Source organism: Phascolarctos cinereus, unplaced genomic scaffold (genome assembly GCF_003287225.1).
Source record: "Phascolarctos cinereus isolate Bilbo 61053 unplaced genomic scaffold, phaCin_HiC Scaffold_5;HRSCAF=322, whole genome shotgun sequence".
In the NCBI taxonomy this organism is placed as follows: domain Eukaryota; kingdom Metazoa; phylum Chordata; class Mammalia; order Diprotodontia; family Phascolarctidae; genus Phascolarctos; species Phascolarctos cinereus.
Genome location: NW_027555958.1, coordinates 149,756,298 through 149,779,934, shown reverse-complemented (window position 1 = coordinate 149,779,934; position 23,637 = coordinate 149,756,298). Strand labels below are relative to the sequence as shown.

At 38.6% G+C, this 23,637-nt stretch overlaps 1 protein-coding gene across 1 annotated transcript in view; it reads left to right on the top strand.

Annotated features, from left to right (window-relative positions):
- The first annotated feature begins 10,332 nt into the window (after positions 1–10,332).
- The window catches only part of SLC16A10 (solute carrier family 16 member 10), a 139,775-nt gene continuing 126,470 nt past the window's right edge, over positions 10,333–23,637 (top strand). Inside the window, exon 1 of the mRNA XM_021008205.2 lies at positions 10,333–10,986. Within this exon, the coding sequence (XP_020863864.1) occupies positions 10,683–10,986 (304 nt within the window). The 5' untranslated portion in view covers positions 10,333–10,682. The remainder of the gene's footprint in view (positions 10,987–23,637) is intronic.

Genomic DNA, 23,637 nt, shown 5'->3' with positions numbered 1-23,637 from the left:
TGCATACCCTTTGACTCAGCAATTCTAGGGCTGTATCACAAAGAGATCATAAAAATGGGAAAAGGACACACATGCACAAAAATATTCATAGCAGCTCTTTTTGTGGTGGCAAAGAATTGGAAATTGAGAGGATGCCCATCAATTGGGGAATGGCTGAACAAGTTGTGGTATATGAAGGTAATGGAACACTATTGTGCTATAAGAAATAATGAGCAGGCAGACTTCAGAAAAACCTGGAAAGACTCATATGGTCTGATGCTGAGTGAAGTGAGCAGAACCAGGAGAACGTTGTACACAGTAACAGCCATGTTGTGTGATGACTAATATCGATAGACTTAACCTTTCTCAGCAATACAAGGATCTAAGACATCTCCAAAGGCCTCATGAAGGAAAATGCTATCCACATCCAAAGAAAGAACTATGGAGTTTGAATGCAGATTCAAGTGTACTATTTGCTATTTTTTTCTTCTGTTGTGTTTTGTTTCCTCTTTCTGGTTGTTCTTCCTATTGGTTCTAAGTCTTCCTTACCACATGACTAATGTAAAAATATGTTTAATAGGAATGTAAATGTATAGCCTATATCAGATTGCCAGTCATCTTGGGGAGGGAGATGGGGAGGCAGTAGGAGAAAAATTTAAACCTCAAAAGTTTATGGAAGTGATTGTTGATAAATCAAAATAAATTAATTTTAAAAAAGACATATCAATGGCGTATAAGCTCTGATAGGTTCCTTCAGGCTAGAAAAACTTCAAATATTATATTGGCAACAGACTGTCTGCTCTCTGAAAAAAAAAATTTAAGCACAAAGAGGCCCACTATGAATAGGCTGGTCCATTGGTGGTAAATTTTCAACTAAAGAAATGTATTAATCAAAGAAAAATACAAAATGACTTTCAGTCCTGTATGGACCCTTTCCACCACTTCAGTGATTGTGACAATGGCAGGAAAGTGAGAATGGGGTTCTAAGAATTACCCAGTTTCTAGACTTTTTTTAAAGATTAGTTTGACTGTTGGTACTCTAAATGTGAAATCCTTACCTAATAGGCCAGTGAGTGCATATTCTACTGGAAGAATGAAATTATATCAATCTTGGCATGTACTCTATATGTGAAACCAGAAGACATAAAGACATTGAAGTTAAATGGAGGAATGACTCACAAATTTTCCTTGGAAGAGAAAATAAAAGAGTTGGTATTATTGTGTGTTCAAAGGAAGGAAGAAATGACCACTTCAGGAGGGCACTAATTTATATTGTATCATAGTATTTGTGATAAGCATTTGAAAAAAAATACCCCTCCCTCCAGTTTTGAAGATAATAGAAGTTTGTGTATGGACAGCTAGTGTGACAGTTGGGAAGAAGTTGGGAAATTCTATGAAGAATTTTATAATTCTTCCAAATTAAATTAACGTATACATTAATGCTCAGTGACAGTGCAAATGTGGGCAAAAGTGAGAACAAAAATATTGGAAAACCTGGTTTAGGAGTAAGAAAAGGGAAAGGTTAAATATTTGTGAACTATAGAGAAGCCTCATACATATATATTATGAATGCATCATTCAAGATGAGAGAGTTCATAAGAGACACTGAATAACATTACACCAAAAATAAATTTATTTTATTCTAATAGACAAGAAATATCTGGTCACTGATCTGAATTAGCTATTTTTATATGATCAGATGTTTGACTTAGAGCAAAGATTCAAATTAATACTACTCTAGAGGAAAGAATACAGTTAAGAAGATGTAGCATGCAATTAAGGCACCTTCAACCTGGTATAATTAAACATGTTGACACAGAAAAATGAGAAACCAACTTAAGAACAGATTTAAACACAGACTATCACCATTTTATAAGGGAACTTAACATATGTAAATAAATCACTACAAGGCCCCAAAACTGCCTCAGCAAGTAGATATTTAATTAAGATATATGGTAGCCAAAGGCAACACAGTTGTTCTCTATCATCATAGTCCCACATGTGTGTCATAAGGAAATAGAAATGGTACTAAAATAATAAGATGGGAATGGTAAATGGATAAGATCAAATATATACAGAGGAAGTCTGTGCTGAAGTTGACACAATTTTATGGGTATTGAGGGAATTGATTCTCAATATATCTTAAAAGAAGAGAGGATACCAATGTTTAGGAAAAACCTGTTTAGAAAAAAAGATGAGAGAAGAATATCAATAAGTACTGAGCCATCTGTATAATTTCCTATCTGTGCAAATTTTTATTAGAGTAATCATAGATCAAATATAAAACAAAAATAAGAAGTATAGTTTTCAGATAGCATTCTTTTCATGATAACATATTATATGAACTTTCTTACTTTTTACAAGGTTAAAGAGTTTGCAGTTCATTCACATTTCAATGTCCTATGAAGAGAGTTAGTAGGATTATATCAATTTTGTAAACTGATAAACTGAGATGCATTTTTATTTTTCCCACCTAAAAGCATTTTATTTTTCCAATTACATGTAAAAATAGTTTTCAATATTCACTTTTATAATATTTTGAGTTCCAAATTTTTTTTCTTCCTCCTTCCCCTCCCCATGCAGTCTGATAAAGGCTATACATATAGAATCATATTAAACATATTTTCACATTAGTCATGTTGTGAAAGAAGAATCAGAACAAAAGGGAAAACCATGACAAAGAAAAAAAGAAAGAGAGAAAATAGTGTGCTTCAATCTGTATTCAGACTTCATAGTTCATTCTCCGTATGTGGATAGCATTTTCCATCATGAGTCTTTTGGAATTGTCTTCAATCATTGTATTGCTGAGAAGAGCTAAGTCTATCAAAGTTGGTCATTGCACAACATTTATGTTACTGTATACAGTGTTCTCCTGCTTCTGCCCTCTTCGCTCAGCATCAATTCATGTATGTCTTTCCAGTTTCTTCTGAAATTGGCCTGGTCATCATTTCTTATAGAACAATAACATTCCATTATATTCATATACCACAACTTGTTCAGCCATTCCCCAGTTGATGGGCATCCCCTCAATTTCCACTTCTTTGCCACTGCAAAAAGAACTGCTATAAATAGTTTTGTACATATAGGTCCTTTTCCCTTTTTTATGATCTCTTTGGGATACAGACCTAGTAGTGGTATTGCTGGATCAAAGGGTAGATGCATTTTTATAAACTGACAAATTTGTCAGTTCCCACAAATCAACAGCAAATCTAAGATCTCAGGATATGCCACTTTTCCAAAGAGAAAAGTTATGGATTATGCCAGTGTATTATTTAAAAAAAGTTCCTTCTCTTCTACACTCCCCCCAAATTTCCAATTAAAATGTTAATGAAGGAAAACTAAGACATATTTCATTTAAGTACCACAGTAGACTATAAGTTGGATTGGTTAAAGACTTGCTAGTCATACAAATCATTCCCCAACTGCTAAATGGTCAAAGGGATATGAACAGGAGTTTCCAGACAAAGAAATCAAATCTACCTATAGTCACATGAAAAAATGCTCTAAGTCACTATTGATTGGAGAAATGCAAATTAAAACAACTTTGAGATATTACCTTATACCTATCAGATTGGGTAATGTGACAATAAAGGAAAATGCTGAATGCTGGAGGTGATACAGGAAAACTGGGACAATAATGCATTGTTGGTGGAGTTGTGAAATGATCAAACCATTATGAAGAATAATTTGGAACTATGCCCAAAGGGCTATAAAACTATGCATACCCTTTGATACCACTGCTAGGTCTGTATCCCAAAGAGATTAAAAAAAAAAGAAAAGGACCTATTTGTACAAAAATATTTATAGCAACTCTTTCTGTGATAGCTAAGAATTGGAAATTGAGGAGATGTCCATCAATTGGGGAAATGGATGAACAAGCTGTGCTATCTGATTGTGATGGAATATTATTGTGTTATAAGAAATGACAAGCAGGATGATTTCAGAAAAACCTGCAAAGACTTACGTAAACTGATACAGACTGAAAGAGTGAAGTGAGCAGAACCAGGAGAACAACATTGAAGAATGGTAAATGACTTAGCTGTTCTCAGCAATACAATGATCCAAGACAATCCCAAAGGACTCATGATGAAACATGCTATCCACCTCCAGAGAAAAAACTGATGTTGTCTGAATACAGACTGAAGAATACTATTTTTCACTATCTTTTTTTGTTATTGTTTGAGTCTTCTTGTACAAAATGAGTAACGGAAATGTTTTCTATGATTGCATGTGTATTACCTATATCAGATGGCTTACTGTTTGGGGAGTGGGGGCAGGGACAAAGGTAGGGATAGAATTTGGAACTCAAAATCTAAAAAAATTCTAAATGTTAAAAATTGTTTTAACATGTAATTTGGGGGAAAATAAAATATTATTAAAAATAAAGACTTGCCAGTCTTATGAACCTATAATTAGACATATGGTACTGTTAAAAAAGTTTTATAACTATATTTAAGTGGACTAGAATGGGAGAACTTCTCTCCAAGAAGTTTTTTCAGTCTCCAAGTGGAAAATAGTTAATATTTAGCTAAAATCTAGATTGTTCTAAATAAGGACATTTGGCATATCTCAGTAAAGAGTCAACTAAGGATCTTTTAGTTAATAAATAATAAGATTAATATAAACTCTAGATGAAGAAGCCTATATATAAATCATCACTGTCATTCAGACTTAATAGACAATTATACCTACTTATACATATATAAAACCTTTTATCTGATGCTCTTAAAGGAGTTTATGAACTTCAACTCATTACTGTACATACCACGATGAGTAGATAGATGAAAATATCTTCAGACATTCAGATGAAGAAAGAGAGGCAAGAGGTACAGTAGTATAGCAGATGTGGAAATAGAATCTTTATTTTCTTGACATCCAGACCCCCCCTAACCCTTGCTTCATTCATCTCAGTAACTAAGATTTAGAAGCAAATGTATTTTTTTCATCAAAACACTGAAAATAAGAAAAAATTCACTTTTATTTCGGTGTTTTTCCCTTTTGTATACCAGGAACAGAAAAAATGCAAAACAGAAATTTGTGCAACTTCACTGTAAATTATTGCCAAGAACCAAATAGCGTAGAAATCTATAACATTTTCTATTCCCCCAACTAAGATCTTTGAGGATATTTTGAGGGAGTGGGTAAAGGTAAATAAGTTTAGAATTTTAGAACAACTGAGGTTAAACTATCATTACTAGTAAAATGTGTTATATATGCTTATTCTTCAGACCTTAAAGCCTAGAGCATTTTGCCCTGGAGGAACTTAACCTTACCAGATCAAATTACAAAAACTAAAGAGACTTTGTATTCAGGTTTTGGTGAAGTGGTGTCAGTTTCTAGGCCTAATCACTACTTAGAGAAAGAGTAATACAATAGTAAATAAAATTTGTCCTAAGGGATAAGTACATAAAAAAGAGAAGTTTCTTTTAAATACTTACACTCAAATAGCTTTGTATTTTTTTTTTCTGAACTAAGAATTTTGTGTTTACACAACTGATGGAATTTCATGTGTGAGGAGCAGCAAGCAGAACAATTTTGCTGGATCATAGAGTGAGTAAAGGGGAATAGTGCATAATAACTTTATTGGTTATTGTGAATAAGAGGAGTAATGTATACTAAACAACTTTGATAGGTTGAAATGATGTGGAGAGTTTTAAGTGCCAAATAGGAGTTTGTATTTGATCCTAGAGGTAATAAGAGCCACTGGAGTTTATGGAATAGATCAGTGACATGGCCAGTCTTGTGCTTCAGCAATATTATTTTGGCAGTGGTTTAGAGAATGGATTGGAGAAGGAGAAGCTGCTATTCCGCCCTCCTCCCCTCACCAAATCTATCATCTGGTGGTTAGTGATATTGGTTATCTTGTGGTAATGAGCTTCTCCAAACAGCTAGACTGAGTCCTTGGAAAATAAGCGTACACTCCATTGCTACACTTGTACTCAAAGCTTTTTGAGATTGGCAGGACATTCCAGAGACTCTGGTTAGCTGGCATAACTTTTGAGATTCCAGGGTGCCTTCCATGCTATAATGAGACATAAATACATAAAAAAGACCCAGTTTGAAAATAAAGCATCATAAAGATTGGGGTCAAAGTCTACCTGTAAACAGGAAAGCAGTTTGAGAATAGAATCCTTTTAAAACTGGAAAAGAGTATGGCAGAAACTAGGCATAGACCCAAATCTCACATGATATACCAAAATAAATTATATCCAAGTCATGAACATAATGGCTGATACTATAAGTAAACTGGGAGAACAAGGAATAGTTTACCTATCAGATCTATGGAGAACAGAAGAATTCATGACCAAACAGGAGATAGAGAACATTATGAAAAGCAAAATGGATAATTTTGATTACATTAAATTGAGAAATTTTTGCACAAAGCCAATGCAACTAAGATTAGAAGGAAGGTAGAAAATTGGGAAAGAATTTTTACAACCAGTCTCTCTGATAAAGGCCTCATTTCTAAAATATATAGAGAATTAAGACAAATTTATAAGAATTCAAGCCATTCCCCAATTGATAAATCGTCACGGATATGAACAGACAGTTCTCAGATGAAGAAATTAAAGCCATCTATAGTCATATGAAAAAATGCTCTAAATCATTATTGATTAGAGAAATGCAAATCAAAACAAGTCTGAGGTACCACATCACACCTATCAGATTGGCCAACATGACAAAACAGGAAAATGATAAATGTTGGAGATATGGGAAAATTAGAACACTAATGCTTTGTTGGTGGAGTTGTGAAATGATCCAACCATTTTGGAGAACAATTTGGAACTATGCCCAAATGGCTATAAAAATATGTATACCCTTTGATCCAGCAATAGCACTTCTAGGGCTATATCCCAAAGAGATCATACAAATGGGAAAAGGACCCACGTGCACAAAAATACTCATAGCAGCTCTTTTTGTGGTGGCAAAGAATTGGAAATTGAGAGGATGCCTATCAACTGGGGAATGGCTGAGCAAGTTGTGGTATATGAAGGTAATGAAATACTATTGTGCTATAAGAAATAATGAAGAGGCTGACTTCAGAAAAACCTGGAAAGACTTGTATGGTCTGATGCTGAGGGAAGTGAGCAGAACCAAAAAGAACTTTGTACACAATAACAGCCACATTGTATGATGACTAATATTGATAAACTTAACCCTTCTCAGCATTACAAGGATCTAAGACATCTCCTGAGGTCTCATGATGGAAAATGCTATCTACATCCAAAGAAAGAACTATGGAAGTTGAATCGTTATCATTTTTTTCCCTCTTCTGTTGAGTTTCGTTTCCTTTTTCTGATGGTTCCTCCTATTGGTTTTAATTTTTACTTACAACTTCACTAACGTGAAAATGTTTTTTTTTTGAGCATGAGATTTTTAAAATGCATTTCTTAAATGACAGTTAAAGAAATATAAATTTTATGATCAATCTTTATGATATAATTGTTATTTAATAGTATCATTTCCAACATTTGACTGGCTTCTTTTGTTTCAGCTTTTGCTTTCTTCAATTAATTAAATTTTCTGAAGGATGGATGGCATTTTGGATGTCATTCCAGAAATCAGAGACTTCAACTGTCTTTGCTTGTGTCTTGGATTTGTTTCACAATACACAAACCATCGTCCACGCCTTTTCACAAAATAACAGTCCTTGCAGCACCTCTTTAGAAGACCTTTTGTTTTGAACCCAAGAGCAGGTTGAAAGGCTGGAAGCAGGGAACGTGAAAGAAATGGCTGAATTTTTGAGCTATACTTCATGGGACCTGCATCTATGGGAAATGTACTTTGTCGTGAGGCAAAGAAGAATGAGGAGATTGAGGAAGGTTTTGCTAAACATTTGCTCATTTGGAAAAGAGGGCTGCTGATGGTAAACATCATTTTCTTTAGAAACAGAGATGCCATGTTTTAGCCAAACCTGGTGCGGGGTGGGAGGGGTGGTGGATGTGAGAGGTCCCCACAGCGCCCTCCTCGCGGGCTCACTGCTACCGAGGCAGGAGCAAAGAGCCGTAGCCCTGAAAATATGTTTAATAGGAATGTAAGTGCCTATATCAGATTGTGCACCGTCTTGGGGAGGGTGGTGGGGAGGAAGGGACAGAAAAATTTTAAACTCAAAAGCATATGGAAATGATTGTTGATAAATCAAAATAAATTGATAAAATTAAAAAAAAACATAAAAAAGTAGAAAACCCTAAGAAAAAAAGAATAGAATCCTTTTTTAAAATGATTATACAGAAATAATATTTTGTAGTCTTGGAATAAAGATGTTAAATATATGAAAATGAAACTATATATATATATATGTCAACTTTATCACATTGATGCAGGTTAAGTTCTTTGTGAATTAGGTTTTCATTTTCTGGACTTCCTAGTACATTTTTCCTATAGTATATTCTGTAATTCTTGTCCTAAGAATCATAGTATATTGGATCCAGAAGTTATCTAATAGTCCAACTCCATTACACAGATGAAGAAACTGAAGTTCAATAGTTCTAATGACTTGCCCAAGGTCATATGGTATAGTTGTTGTTGTTCATCCTTTGTTCTTGGAAGACCAATGACATCATGAAGGTGATCTCTTGACTTTCGAATGAATTAGATTTAAATGAGGCAGAACTTCACAAAGTTGTCTGCCTACTTTCTCCTCCAGAGTGATCGAAGTCCAGTGGCAAGACAAAAGTCAGGATAACTGTCGATGGCCCAGGATGCAGTGAATGACGTTATCCATATTTTTGATTTAAAGAAGTCTGAGACTGAAGGAGAAAGGAGTTTCAGTACAGCTCTTCTGGTGTTAAACCTGTTAAAAAAAAAAGCTAGAAGTTGTTCATTGAACCCTGTAATTTTAGAGCTAAAAGGAACATTGGAGATATCATCTCCATCTAACACTTTGCCTTTACAGATGAGGAAACTGAGTCCCAGAAAAGTTAAGCCAGATGGTGCTTAGGGCCATACAAATAATTTAGTGGTACACCAACCAAGATATATTTTTTTTAACTTTAGTGCCATTTCCACTATACCATATTGCCTCAACTATCTTCCTTCTGTATTCATTTAACAATCTTTTTTGTCAGTTACATTTATTGAGCATGAACTTTGTGCTGATCATTGCAGTAACATCTGCTTGGTTAAACCTTTAGCACACAATATAGCCTATGTATCTGTAAAAATTAATCTCTTCAGTGCACCAGTGGGACAGATGTTTATTCATATTACAATAGCACTTGAGCAGAAGCCAACTGAATAGGGTACTTATTCAAGTGCAAAGCTTTCATTCTTACCACCTCCTTATTTAGTAGACAGGTGGCATAACTCATTTTTATGCATTCTAATCAGTATTATTTAGTAAGAGCTTAAAAAGAACTACAACTAAACCAAAAACAACCCCCATCATTCCATCACAAGATACTATTGAAACACTGTGTAGGTAACCTTTAGTTAAAGGGTCAGAAAAACATTATGCTACTTAATGTTGCTGATGGTAAGTCATCCCTTGATCAAAGGCCAGTCCCGCTGCCCTTATGCTCTGATACCCTATGCACTGCTTTTTTTTTTTAAAGGTGCACAATTTTTGGCAGTCAGCATGAAAAAAGGAGCAGACTAGGAAGTAATTCCGTGTCCTCCTAATTTTCCTTAGTGAAGAAATGGGAATATTCCCTGAGGCTACTGACTGCACTCCGTCGGTGTTCAGGTGCCAAGTTTCTCAGGTATATGTGTGTGTGCACGGTTGTGACTGTGAAGGCAGACTGAGCTGTATATAGGTGGTGTGGTTGTAGGGGTGTGTGCCTGAGGGTGTGGGGACCCCATGAACTTGGATAGGTTTGCCTTTTAGCGTGACAGAGGGGGGCTGAGTGGGACAGAAAACGATCTTGACGATGGTGGTGTGTGACACTGTATGAGTGTGTCAGAGCGAGGTGGTGTGTACGTAACTCGCGCGCGCGCGCGCGCGCGTGTGTGTGGTAGACGAGCGTGTGTGGGACCGCCTGTGCTTTCGCGCGCGCTTTTTTCCCTCGGGTGGCCAGTGCGCGCGGGTGGACGGGGAGTCCTCCATTGAATTCGATGCTTCCTTTCTGCTTCTTAAAGCCCTCGAGAGCCTCGGGTTCTGGGCCCGCCGATTGCACAGGAAGCCGAGGAGGAGACTGATGGTTTCCTCTGGGGGAGGGGGGTAGTGGGGAAAGGGGACTATGTGTTTCTGACCCTCGCTCAGCCACACGAGGCCAAGTGCGACGCTCCGCCTCCCCAGGTCGCCAGGCCCACGCCCTCTCTCGGAATTGTCCAATAAGAGAGAAGCGAAGGGGCCCCGCCCCGCATCTTGCCCCGCCCCCTCGTGGGGGGAGGGGCGGGCGCTCTATTAGAGGACTGGCACTAGGGCGCAGAGGTTCTGGAGCAGATAGCTTGGGGAAGCATGGGGGGGCCTGTCCAGCACTCAGGGCTGGAACCCTGAGGAGCACGAGTCCGGAGAGCCGCCCTCGAGCCTGCGCTCGCGCCACCCTCGTCTGCCTTCTCTTCGTCTCCCCTCCTCTCGGTCCCCTCTGCCTTTACCTTGGCCTTTGCTCGCCTGCGGCAAGGTCCCGAGCGTTCCGGCCGACCGCCCAGCTCGCCTGAGCTCGCGCCTCCCCACGCGCCCGAGCCGCGGGGGAGGAAGGGAGGGAAGGCGCTCGCGGGGGGGAGGGGGGTGGGGAAAGGAGGGTCTCAGTCTTGCTGGAGCGATGATGCGGGCCCAAGAGGAGCCCTCCCCGGGGCACGGGATGAAGCCCAGCCCCCAGCCTCAGGGAGCCGTCTACTCCCAGCCCGCCGAGGGACCGGAGGTGCCTGCGGACAAGGACGTGACGGGGTCCCCAAGCCGGGCCATGCCCGAGCCCCCCGAGGGCGGCTGGGGCTGGGTCGTGATGCTGGCGGCCATGTGGTGCAACGGATCGGTGTTCGGCATCCAGAACGCGTGCGGGGTGCTCTTCGTGTCCATGCTGGAGACCTTTGATTCCAAAGACAACAAGGCGATGGTATTCAAGACAGGTGAGGTGCCGCACCGGAATCTGCCCGCCGTTCGTGCCCGGCCCCGCAGCCAGCAGAATGATCTCATCACACGTGTGTGAGTGTGTGTGTGTGTGTGTGTGTGTGTGTGTGTGTGTGTATGTGTATGTGTGTGTGGTGGATGGGGGGGTCTTTGTATGTATTTTTTGCCTTAATCTTTATAGTTTTTCCCAATTGACTTTAATAACTGCCTTCTGGATACATAAGTGGAGTAGTGCAGAAATAAGATAAAGTGTCTTGGCATTAAGGTTAACCTGGAATCTGTCATCCTGAAATAGCAATAGCATGGTGGTGTTCTAAGAGTTATGCATAGGTCCTGAAACAGCAAAAGTCCCTGTTTACTAATTAAAAAATAGTTACAGTATATCCAGAGGCAAATGTGCATGTAAAATTAGGAATGTTTTATGCAAGAATGATCTATCCTTTTTTTCCCCTCTCTCTTTTAAAAAATTTCTTGGAAGTTCATTAAGAAAAAAGAGCAGAGGACAGATAAATAGCTGTGTGGGAAACTTGCAGGGCTGGAGTTTCCACATTATGCTAAAAGATGAGAGTATGCTAGAGCATTCTTTGGCTGGGGATCTCTAGGAGTTGAGTTACAGAGATTACAAGTGTAGCCAATGTGATAGCATTCAATCCAATAACCTTTTGTGGGAATCTTCCCTAACTCAGTTAAATAAAGTCCTCTCTCTTAAGGTAGCAGAATGTGCCTGGGGACTCCAGAGAGAGGGGTTTTGAATGCAGGTTCCTCCAGGAATAGGAGGATGGGGGAAGGATCCTGCTTTAGTCCTGCTTTAATCTCTTTGGCACCGCACCCCTTCCAGTTATGATCAACATTTACCTGTGAAATTTATTTTCTTTCATTCCCATTTGTGTACATATATATGAATACATATCATTCCTACAGACAAACTAGAAACCTAAATATTTACTGTTTATATGTTGTTATTTATGTGTTGGGACCTGTTTCTAGCCTAAATTGGACTCAGGTTTCATGAGGACAAGGATCTTGCCTTATGTTCTTCACTCTTGATCCATAAAAATTAGTGCAGTACCAGGCTTCATTTGTACAACTAGTAAATATTAATGTAATGCCAGAGGGGGAAAGTACTGGTTAAGCTCAGCAAGTCATGAAACAGAGCTAAAATGTAACTTCGAAGTCCGTTATTGTTAATGACATATTCCAAAGTATGTATTTCCTGGGGCACTTCACACATAGCAGTTAACTGAAAAGGTTTGAGGGTATGACCAATTTGAGTTTTGGAATATCTAGCCTTTTTCTTTTGAAAGTGTGATGCTGAGTTATTTCCAACTGAACATTTTTCTTTATTCAGTTACCTTTCAAATAATAATATCTAGCACAGAACTCAGTAAGTTTGCCTTGAATGTAAGGGTACAGATCTCACATTTAGGAGCTAGATGAAATTTTCAAACAGGAAAGAAATTTTTTTTTAGAAAGAAAAGGGAAGATAGCCTGTTTCCATGGGATATTTATTGGGGTTCCCAGCCTCGGGTAGAATGTGGTTTCTGTAGAGTATCCAAAGATCCTCTGGAAAGTCTTAAAAGACTTTCTGAGCACCTTTAGCCAGGATACTTCCAGGGTCATGTACTCAGCCAAGTCAGAGGCCTTGTAGCTTTTGCCTTTTCCTATTCCATATCTATCTTTTTCCCCTTACGTGCAGCAAAGTGATGATGAACTAGAGGGACGCTCCAATTAGTACCCATTGCTGGCTGCACAAAATGGTAATGGTTGGTGTTGTGGATGCTTTCTTTTCAAGTTATTGTGACAACAAACAGACACATAAGAACACATACACATGAAGAACAGAATGTGCTTCTGTAAATTTGAAACCCTAGGCAACCTGGGTGGTAAACTTTCTTTCTCAGTTATGTCACTTTTCTACCTCCCGGACATCTCTTCAGACAGTTGGGGACCTTTTGACCTTCCTCACAAACTCATTTCCCTAAAATAGTTTTCTACTGGGTTGCAAAGGACTATCGTTAGTTTAAGGTGTTAACCTCCCAGACCTATCTACATTTTAATAGGGTTCAGTCATATAATTACCATTTATTAAGCTAACTTCTGAGTCAGGACACGTGCTGGGGAGACAAAGAAAGGAAAAAACAAACAAGCCTTGATCCCTGTCCTCAGAGAGCTCACATTTTAATGGTTGAAATAACATGTAAAGAACTTTAATTTGTTGGACATATACATATATGCAGTGTTAATGCAATGTAATCTAAGAGGGTAGACACTTGCTGTGTGGGAAGTAGACACCAGAAATTGAGCTCCATCTTGAAGGAAGTAGGAGTGAGAAGTGAGTTCTTAAACTATTGCAGTTGAATGATGATGGGGAGTGGAGGATGGCAAGGGGAGAAAGGTGACACTGTCCACATAAGTGAGTAAGTACCCTGAAATCACCAGCAGCTTTCTTCACCTAATCTGTAAGGATAGTTTATTTTTTATTTCTTCAGCCTGTATTTCATTCACTACAAAGGTATTGGAAAAGGTAGGATCCCAAGTAGCAGAAAGTCAGAAGAACTATGTAAGTGAAAGGAGAGGCACTACAGTTATAGATACAAAACAGTCTGAACCCCAGCAGTTGCTGAAAAGATACTCTGTAACAAATGGGCTTCAAGCACCTTCACCTCCTTATTAGGAGTAAACTGAGCAAGAATAATTGAGAAGCAGTCTAAGATAATGTGTAGAATCTTGGACTTGGCACCAAGAGACCAGGGTTCCCAATTTTTATTTCCTAGGTGCCTGATCATAGTAAAGGTACAGCCTCTTAAGAGCTTTAATTTTTCTATCTGCAGAATGGGGTAGTAATGCTTATACTACCATAAAGAGCAATGTAAATGTGTTATTTGTTAATTTTTAGTACATTTTGAATTTATTAGTCCATGACTTTCATACGAGGAATGAGAATAAAAATAGACATTTTGGGGGGTAGAGGGTACTGAATTCTTATTGAAAAAGAATATGTAAGTATCTAGATAAGAAAAACTCATTTTTCTTTAGAAATTAAAAATTGTCACAGCTCTTCTGGCCAGGATAATTTCATAACTCTAATGAAATGAAAAACTAAATGTGTCTGTTACTTTTTCTTCATGACACTTTCCCATATATCTTGCTAGTTAACCAGCTTAATCTTCCTACTTGCTTTCTTCCAGGAAGAAGAAAAGTGGGGATTGTTTTTTGTGAATGGTTTGTTTTCTCTGCCCTTTCTCTCCCCCTCACCTCCAAATATGATGAAAATCATTTAGGAGCATCTGTGAAGTATAATTTAAAGTACCTTTTAAGAAAAAATAAAATGTACCTTTATGATCCAGAGATATCAAGCCAAGTATGCTTAATGGAGCTGTCCAAGACCTTAGAGATCAATTTTCAGATGGGAAAACTGGAGTCCATGCTAAGTCCTAGCAGTTGTGCTATAACACTTCAAGGACTTATTTTCCTCACTGTGGGTATTCCTTTTACTGGTGCAGATTGCAATCCTTTCTTGTATTAATAGACAGTATTTGTGAGTTGTTGTGACTGAAAAAAGAATTGTCACCATGTAGACAAGCTTCTGGAGATAAACCTTACCAGAGCGGCAGCATGCTGTAGTGGACAGAACACTGGTCCTCTTGTCAGAAGTTTGAGTTTTAACCCCTTTGCTTACTAATTATGTGATCATACACTAGTATCTCTGAGTCTCAGTTTCTTACTTGTAAATGGGACTAATAATGTTTGTACTACATATAGGATATGTGATTGTCAAGTCTGTCATTGCTTTTATATCCATTCTACCTTTTCCATTCCCATTGTTGACTTCTCAGGATAGGCTCTCATGAATTCCCATCTGTACTGTTACAGTAACCTGAAGGCTTCCAAACTCCATAATCTCCTGCCTCCCGTCCATCTTCATATTCCTGCTATATTATTCTTCCTCAGTCCAAGTCTGATCTCATCGCTTGTCTGCTCAAAAACTTTCAGTGACTTCCTATTGCCCCTTGAATAAAATCCAGTTTTCCTTAGCCTGACATCCAAGGATCTCTACCATCTGGCAGTACTCTACTTCTTTATACTTGCTTCTCTCCACATTCCTTACACTTGAGCCAAACTGGACCCAACTCAATTAGCACCTGTTCCAAGAAGCCTTCTTTGATATTCCCTATTAGAAATTCATCCCTTCGACTTGGCATAGCATTTACTTACACCTCATTTAGATCTCTTATATACTTTATTACTTCAAAGATCCTTAATTTCATTACATATATTTAATTTTAATTATATTTTCTAAATTTTATAATATTAATTTCATTATAATATATATTCCTTCCACTGTTGCAGATCAAATCTTAGGGTCATTGATCTAGAACTACATTGTGAACCTTTGAGACCAGCTAGTCTAGCTCCCCCCCCCCTTCTATTTTCAGGAGAGAAAACAGGCCCAAGGACTTTAGGTTACCTATCCACGGCCAAATATGTATTGTCAGCTTGTGTAGATTACTACATATTCCATTTATAGGTGGATCCCATCTCACCAAGTCTCAGTGATATTCCTACCCTCACTCCCTTTTAAATCAGATATGTGATTTCTTTGATTTAAAGGGACATTTTCGTGAGGAAATTCCCTGCGCCAATGCAGATCAGCAACTATTCTGTAACTTGATTTGATTGTAGACTAGTCTGTTTCACTCAGGCTGCCAAGATGACTTGCCCTGAGTCACAAAGTATAGAAGTAGGACTTCAACCCTTCTTCAGCCTCACACTTTATATTTGAGAGTTGCTATGAGAATAAAAAAATCATGTGATAGAATTGCAGATTTAGAGTAAGAAAGGACCTTAGAGGTCATCTAGTTCGACTCCCTCATTTTACAGATCAGGAAATTAAAGGCCATAGAAGTGAATTGTCTGAATTCACAGTTATTAAATAGCAATTGAGGATTACAGCCCAGATTCTCAGACTTCAATTGTAGTATTCTTTCTTCTGTAGCCATGGTGCTAATCTTCTGGTGAGGAGCCTTTCTCCAAACTTAGCTGGCTTGGACCTTGGATGACCGATACGCAGTCCGTCATCATGCCCATAGTATTCCTACCTCTTTTGAGTACCTGCCTATGTTTCAAGCACTTTCGAGCTTGGTAGAGCTGTTTTGGAATATGTGTTAGAGGGAGGGCTACAGTGGCACAGCCTTTGAGGGTTGCCTCTGTTCCAAAAGAAGGCAGCAAACTAAGACTATGACTTATGCACTTATAGTCTATTTTGTGTTATGGTTAGAGGCAGCTAGATGTACAATGGATAGTGCAGGACTGGGTCAGGAAGACCTGAACTCTCCTCCTGCCTCAGATACTTTAACTTACAAGCAAATCACTTACCTTTTCTCACCCTCACTTTCCTCATCTATAAAATGGGGATAGTAATAGCATCTACCTCCCAGGGTTATTATGGAGACCAAATGGGATAATGAATATTTTTGCAAACCATAGAACTTGTATATTGTTGTTCATGGTGTCCAGTTCTTTGTGTTGGGAATAGTTTGCCATTTCCTTCTCCAGCTCATTTTACAGATGAAGAAATTCAAGGCAAACAAGATTAAGTGATTTGCCAAGGGTCACACAGCTAGTAAGTATCTGAGGTCAGATTTGAGCACAAGAAGATGAGTCTTCTTGACTCCAGGCTCAGAGCTGTATACACTTGGCCACCTAGCTGCCCTCAAAACTGTATATAAATGCTAGCTATTGTTATTATCATTATCATTATTATTACTAGTAGTACTACCATTATAGTTATTTGTGTATATACCTCACCTCTAAATGGTAGGCTCCTTGAAAGCAATGATTGGTTTACTCTTTTTCGTATAGAATGTTGCTAATGCCTAGCCCACTAGTACATAACAGGTGAGTTGGTGCCTTAATCAGTGTTACACAGCTACTAAGTAGTATAGTCAAGATTAGAATTCAGATCTCTGTAATTGCAAGCACAAATCATATGTGGAAGTATCTTTGTGTGGATAAGTGTAAATGTAAAATTTCTTCTTCTAGGAGGTGCTGACTTCTCACCCTTTGAGGTCAATTAACAAGAATTTGTTAAAGGTTAACTATATACCAAGACTGTAGCTACAAAGAAAAAGCAAAGCAAAACAAAAAAACAACCTAGTTCCTTCCCTCAAGGACCTTACATTCTAATGAGGGAAATGTGGTTGGATTGGTGCTAACTTGTTTACTCTCCAAACAGTTTCTGTTAACTGTTCCTGTTCAGTCTACAGGAGCTAGAGCTGGCGCTGACACTGAGATCCCTGAGCCAGCTAAGAAACTCAACAATGCAAACCCTGCCAGGGGACACTTCAAGTACAAGCTTGTCATGTAGGGCCAAGAAAGCAGAGTCATCTGAGGCCCCTGTACCTTTAACTACAGATTGGCTGTACTGGAGAGGAGAGGCTTGTCTCTTCAGATAGCTAGGAGCCCACAGCAGGATTGTCAGAAGCAGTAGTCACCATCAGTCTAGCAATCATTTTAGAGGTCAAGTCATACCACCATTAGGTGTACTTAAAGCTGCAGCTGCAGCTTCTGCTAATCCATTTTAGGGGGAGTGAGGGGGAGAAGAAGAGCACCGATTTGTTCTGTTTTAAACGGTTTTATTAATTCCTTTTTTTGTTTTGTTTTTACATCAAACAGTCATTTCCAGATACACTCCTTCCCCAATTCAGTCAGCCTTTCCTACAGTAATAACAAAGAAATATGCCTAAGTAATATCCACTGAAACAGGGACCACATCTGAAAGCATGTACAACATTCCACACCCACAATTTCCCACCTTTCAAAGGAAGGGAAGTGCATTTCTTTGTCTCTTCTTGGGGGCTAAGGTTAGTTTTTGCAACTTTAGCTTCTTTATTGTAGTCATTGTATATGCATATGTTAATTTTTTATTCTGCATCAGTTCACATAAATTTTACTGTGTTTCTTTAACTTTCTGATTTCTTGTTTCTTACAGGAAAATAATACTTCATTACACTTGTATAACACAATTTGTTTTTTGTTGTGGTTGTTTAGTCATTTCAGTTGTGTTCTGACTCTTTGTGGAGTTTTCTTGGCAAAGATGCAGAAGTGGTTTGCCATTTTCTTCTTCAGCTTATTTTATAGACAAGGAAACTGAGGCAAACAGGTTAAGTGACACAGGATCACACAGCTAGTAAACATTTGAGGCCGGATTTGAACTCAGATCTTCCTGACTCTTCTCAAATTGAGGGATACCCACTTTGTTTCTTGGCTTTTTAACAACAAAAAGTGATGCTGTAGTCTGTAAAGCCAGTTGGAAAACACATTTCAAGAAAATATTCGGGTTATTTGAACAAATACTTGGGTTACGATTAATGTCATCCCATCATATTCAATTTTATAGTTTGCTTCAGTTATCTATCAGTGTTGGATATTTTTATTCCTAAAGGGCAGGTCTGGCCATGTTACTCCCATGTTCCAGAAACTTGAGTGCACTTTCTTGTCTCTAGGATTTAATCAAGCAGGAAACATGTGCAGTGTGTCAGGCACTGCTCTAAGGGTTGAGGATATAAAGAAAAAAAAGATGAGTGATCTTGGAAGTGGTCTACTGAGGGAAGTCGCTGGAATTAAGAGGGAATCAGGAAAGACTTCCTGTAGAAGGTGGGATTTGAGCTGGCATTTGGAGGAAGCTAGGAGGCAGAGATGAGGAAAGAGAGAATTCCAAACATTGGAGAGAGAGCTGAAAAAAATGCCTGGCAGTGTGGAATTCCTCCTGTGTGAGGAACAACAGAGAGGCTAGTGTCAGTGGATCAGAATATGGAATAGGAATGGGACTGCAAAGTGCCAAAATACTAGAAAGTTGGGGATGAGGCAGGTTATGAAAGTCTTTGAATGCCAAAGAGAAGATTTTACATTTGATCCTGGAAATGATAGGGGGCCACTGGAGTTTGAGGGGGTTAGACAGAATATTACATGTCAGACCTGCCATTTAGGAAGATCCTTTTGGCAGTAAGAATGTGGATGATGGACTAGACTGGGAAGAGACTTGTGGCAGGCACAGCAACCAGCAGACTATTGCAGTAGTCCAGGCAGGAGGTGATGACAGCTTGCACCAGGATGGTGACAGTGTCAGAGGAGGTGGGAAGGGACATGTAAGAGATGTTACAGAGGTAAAATTAACAGAATGGTTGTGGGGGAGGGGGAAAGAAAGAGGTTGAAGCATCAGGGGTGACAGCTAGGTTTTGAGCCTGGGGGACTGGGAAGATTCAGTAATAGGGAGGTTAGGAAGAAGTTTTGGGGGAAAGATAACAAGTTAAGTTTTGGACATGTTGAGCTTAAGATATCTTAGGTACGTTCAGTTTGAGATATTCAATTGGCCTTTTGGAGATGAGAGCCTAAAGGTTAGTACAGGAGATTAGACTAGATTAGTAGATCTGAGAATCATCAGCATAGAGATGGTAATTGAATCCATAGGAGACAGTGAGATCACCAAGTGAAATATACACGCGTTTGGGAGTCCTTTGTTTTCAAAAAGGACCAGTGACATCATGGGTGATGTCTTAGCTTGCACACGAATTGGCTTTAAGTGAGGCAGAGTTGCACAAAAGTCTTCAGCCTCAATGTCTCTTCCTGAGTCATGGGAATCCAGTGGCAGGACAAAAGTCAAGAAGGCTGATAATGGCCCCGATGCAAAACCTTGGTGAATTTAATGCCTTACCAAGAGCTCCACAGCGCTTGCTTCAGCTGTCTTCATGGCCATTGCAACAAATAGTTCTCATCTGCCCATTCCACTGGGGGAAGCCTTCGCATTCTGGGGGTAGACGTCCCCCCCACTGAGCTGACAGGTTGGAGGCCTGTGAGTTACCCTCAACCTGATTTAGCCCATCTAAGGTGGTTTTACCAGGGTGTGTGGCCACTGTGCATGTTATAGCTTCTTGGAGCCACAAATGAGAGTTGAGTGAAAAGGTAGACACCAAAGGTGGATGAGCATCTTGAAGAGGGCTTGGCAAGTCCTCATGCCAGAGGTGCCAGTCCTCCCTGGACACCCTATACACCTCTCCCCCACATACATATATGAAGGGGAGGGTAGAAAGGAGGATGGAGGAGAGAACCCTTTAGAACACCTACTGTTAGTGGATAAGACCTAGCAGCAAAAGAGACAGAAAAGGAGTGGTCATATAGGTACAAAGAGAACCAGGAGAGAGTAGTATCCTAGAAATCTAGGGAAATAGTATTGTGGAGAAGAAAGTGGTTGTGTCAAAGGCTATAAAGAGGTCAAGAAGAATGAAGATTAAGAAAATGACATTAGATGTGGCAGTTACGAGATCATTAGTAACTTTGGAAAGAGCAGTTTCTGTTAAACAAGGTCAGAAGCCAGACTGCAAAGAGTTAAGAGAGTGTGAGATGAAGTGGAGGCACTGTCCTATTGCTTATGGCTTTCTTAAGCAATGCACACTCCTCTTTTAGGCAATTAAGGCTCTTCAGGATAATGGCCCCAACCTATTATTTCAGGCTCATTCTGAATTACTCTCCCTCACATAGGTCTCTGTTCCAGTCACATTGGCCTTCTAGCTTTTTCCCTTCCATAATATCCCATCTGCTGTATCTGTGGTGTAACAAACCCCTCAAAAACTTTTTCAGCTTTTGTCATCTGTCAGTTTGCTGAGCAGGAGAGAAAAACCTCAGATTTGTTTTGATTTGCATATCTTTTGATTAGTGTTGTGGAATAGTTTTCTATATGGTGGATAGTTTGCAGTTATTTTCTTGTTTTGTTCATCTCTGTTGACCATTTGTTTATTAGGGAATGTCTTTGGTTCTTATATATTGAGTTAGTTTGATGCCTGGTTTGGATATCAAACTTTTATCAGATATATGATACAAAGATTTTCCTCCCAATCGACAGTTTCCCCTTTTATCTTAGCTCCTTATTTTTGTGTGATAAAAATGTCTATTTTCTCTTTTTAGGATCTTGTCCATCCTTTGTAGGGTCAATTACTGGTCTCTCTGAAGGTCCTTGTCTACTAATGTATTCAGAAAGCAGGTAATAAGAAAACTTGGATTTAACACAACACTCGGTGGAACAGACAGTGACACATTGCATTTGTTTCTGGCTTCATACAGTGCTTAAGTCATGTTGCTAGCTTCTAAGACTAGGACAATTTTAGGTGACTTTTTGGTGGGGAAGTTTTGTAGTCTGGAATCACAGGATGGAAAAGAAAATACCATGAGGTTTGCAAATAAATGTTCTGTGTGATAACATTTACTTCTTAGAAGGTGTTCATAGTAATATTGCTGGTGAATCTTCCACAACAAACCATGTAAGAATCATCCTCATAGAATCAAGGAAGGTCAACTGTGGAAGGCATGGGCCTCTGAATTCATTTCTTCCAACCCTTGCATTTTAGAGTTGAAGAAACTGAGGTCCAGGCAACTGAAATGTGACTTGTTCCCCTTCAAAGGCTCTTTCTAAGAGAAGTGCCTCATTGGGTTGTTTGCATTGTAGGTGGAGTGGGGAAGAGAGCTTAAGTTAAATAAAATTGATGCTTTGTATAATTTTAAGTGAACCTGAACCTAACAGAAAATGAGAAATATCACACACACACTGTTCCTTCAAAACTTGGGTCTTTTGGTACTCTGTGTTGGCTTGTAGTGAATGAATTACATTGAGTTCTTCTTGGGTGTTTGAGGTAAGGAGAAATAAGCAAGTTACGGTGGTGATGGGGTACTTGGTGAAAGCTCAGGTGCCTTTTCCTTGAATTCCCTTACTATCATTTGAGTTGTTAAAGTTCTCAACCTCCTCAGATTACCTTGTTTTACTTCATCTGTACATTTTTCATTTTTCACTCTCTTCCTCCTAGAATGTAAGGTCTTGAGGGTTGAGAGTTTTTGTTTTTTTTTTAATCTTCATATCCCAAGCACATTGCCTAGTATACTGTAGACACTTAATGCATATGAGTTGAACCAAATAGGTTTGACAGATAAAGAAGTGTGGGACTTTAGATATATGGAAGGGACTTTAGAGATCACTCAGCCTCATCTTTTCATTTTGCAGATGAGGAAATTGAGGCCCAAGGAGCTGAATAAAATCACTCAAGTTCATAAGTAATTAAGAGCCAATATAGAAGAGTTAACCAAAATAAAACATCATTTTAGAACAGTCTTTGAAATATTCTTATAGTTACAAAGAGTACCTGTTGGTGCTCTTAGAGTTTTCTTTGAGACTTTAGCATTACTCATTAACTTTTTCTGTATCCTGCTATATTGAAGAACTTTATAGCAGGTATCCTGGTTGAACTAAAGAAGTCTTTTCAGAAATGGATTGCTTGTTTTAATGTGTGTAAATCTTGTCTTCCAATATTGTAAACTCCATGAGGGCAAGAACAATATTAGAGATTTAGTTACTATTTCTGTTGTCATTTTTTCTGCCTCTGGGAATTAATTGCTAACCCCTTCTATCATATAACTGGTATGCTTTTCATGCAGTTTTCATAACAATATATTAGAACTTGTTTTGAGAATGTACTCAAGGTCAGTTTTTAGCTCAGCTTTGGTAGTAGCAGAATGAAAATGATATCATAGCTATTTACCCTTAGAATGCTAATTTTTTTTGACATCCTTAACTTTAGTTTCATATGATAGGTTGTAATGTTTATATACATAGAGTCAACTTCAAGATCACCATCTTTTTAGCTTTCTGTAAAAGTCTATACCTAATGTTAAAGTTGGCTCTCGAATGGAATGACTACCTTGACTTTCCTTGAAGGTACATACTTAGCCGTTGGACAGCCTTAATTCTGTGTCTTCCATGGAATCCTCCAAGATAAAGTAGTATTAGGATGTAATCCCCCTTGGGCTTAACGGAATGCAGCTAGAAAATTACATTCTCACTAAAATAAAACAGCCTTTAGTAATTTGCCTGTCATGGCTCTAGGCCATTTCTGGAATAGTGCCCATACATATGTGAACACTCTTAATATTAATTGCTGCTGATTCATAACAAGCAACCCTAGTGTCTATTGTACTGTGTTGCCAAAAATAAAACAAAAAACCCTTAATCTCATATCCGAGATGTTAAAGAGATGTTTGGCTGTATGTTTGATAAGAAGACGTTCAGATGGGGGCACCAAATGTTGATGATTCTGTGATAAAGCTTCTGGAAACAAAATTACTTTTTTCACTTTGTATAAAGGGAAGAGGAACTGAGAAGTACTGAGAAGAAAATTACTTGCCTAAGGCCAAGTCCCAAAGCCAGATTTTTTTTTCATTACAGTGAATGTCTAGGGCAAAACTAGTGGTTTACTTTTAATTTTTATTTGTGACATAAAATGTGACTAACGGCAAATGCTGAGTTGGAATAATGTATAATGTTTCTTATTCATTTCAAATGTTTCCTTTTTTTATGGTAATTTTAACGCTTATTTATATTAGGCTTTAACTATTCTACAGACCACTTTCACATCCTTTTGAGAATGAAGGACAAACAGCCAGCAAGCAACCTCCAGACTAAAGCTTGACTAAGTATCAAAGGTCTGATGCTCCGTGGAACCCCTAGGGCACTTTTGTTTCTCCCTTTCCCCTCTCTCAGCCCCTGCAGTGTACCTAGCTCCTGACAAAAACAGAACTCAAGGTAAGGTCTTAGTATTACAGTAGCATTA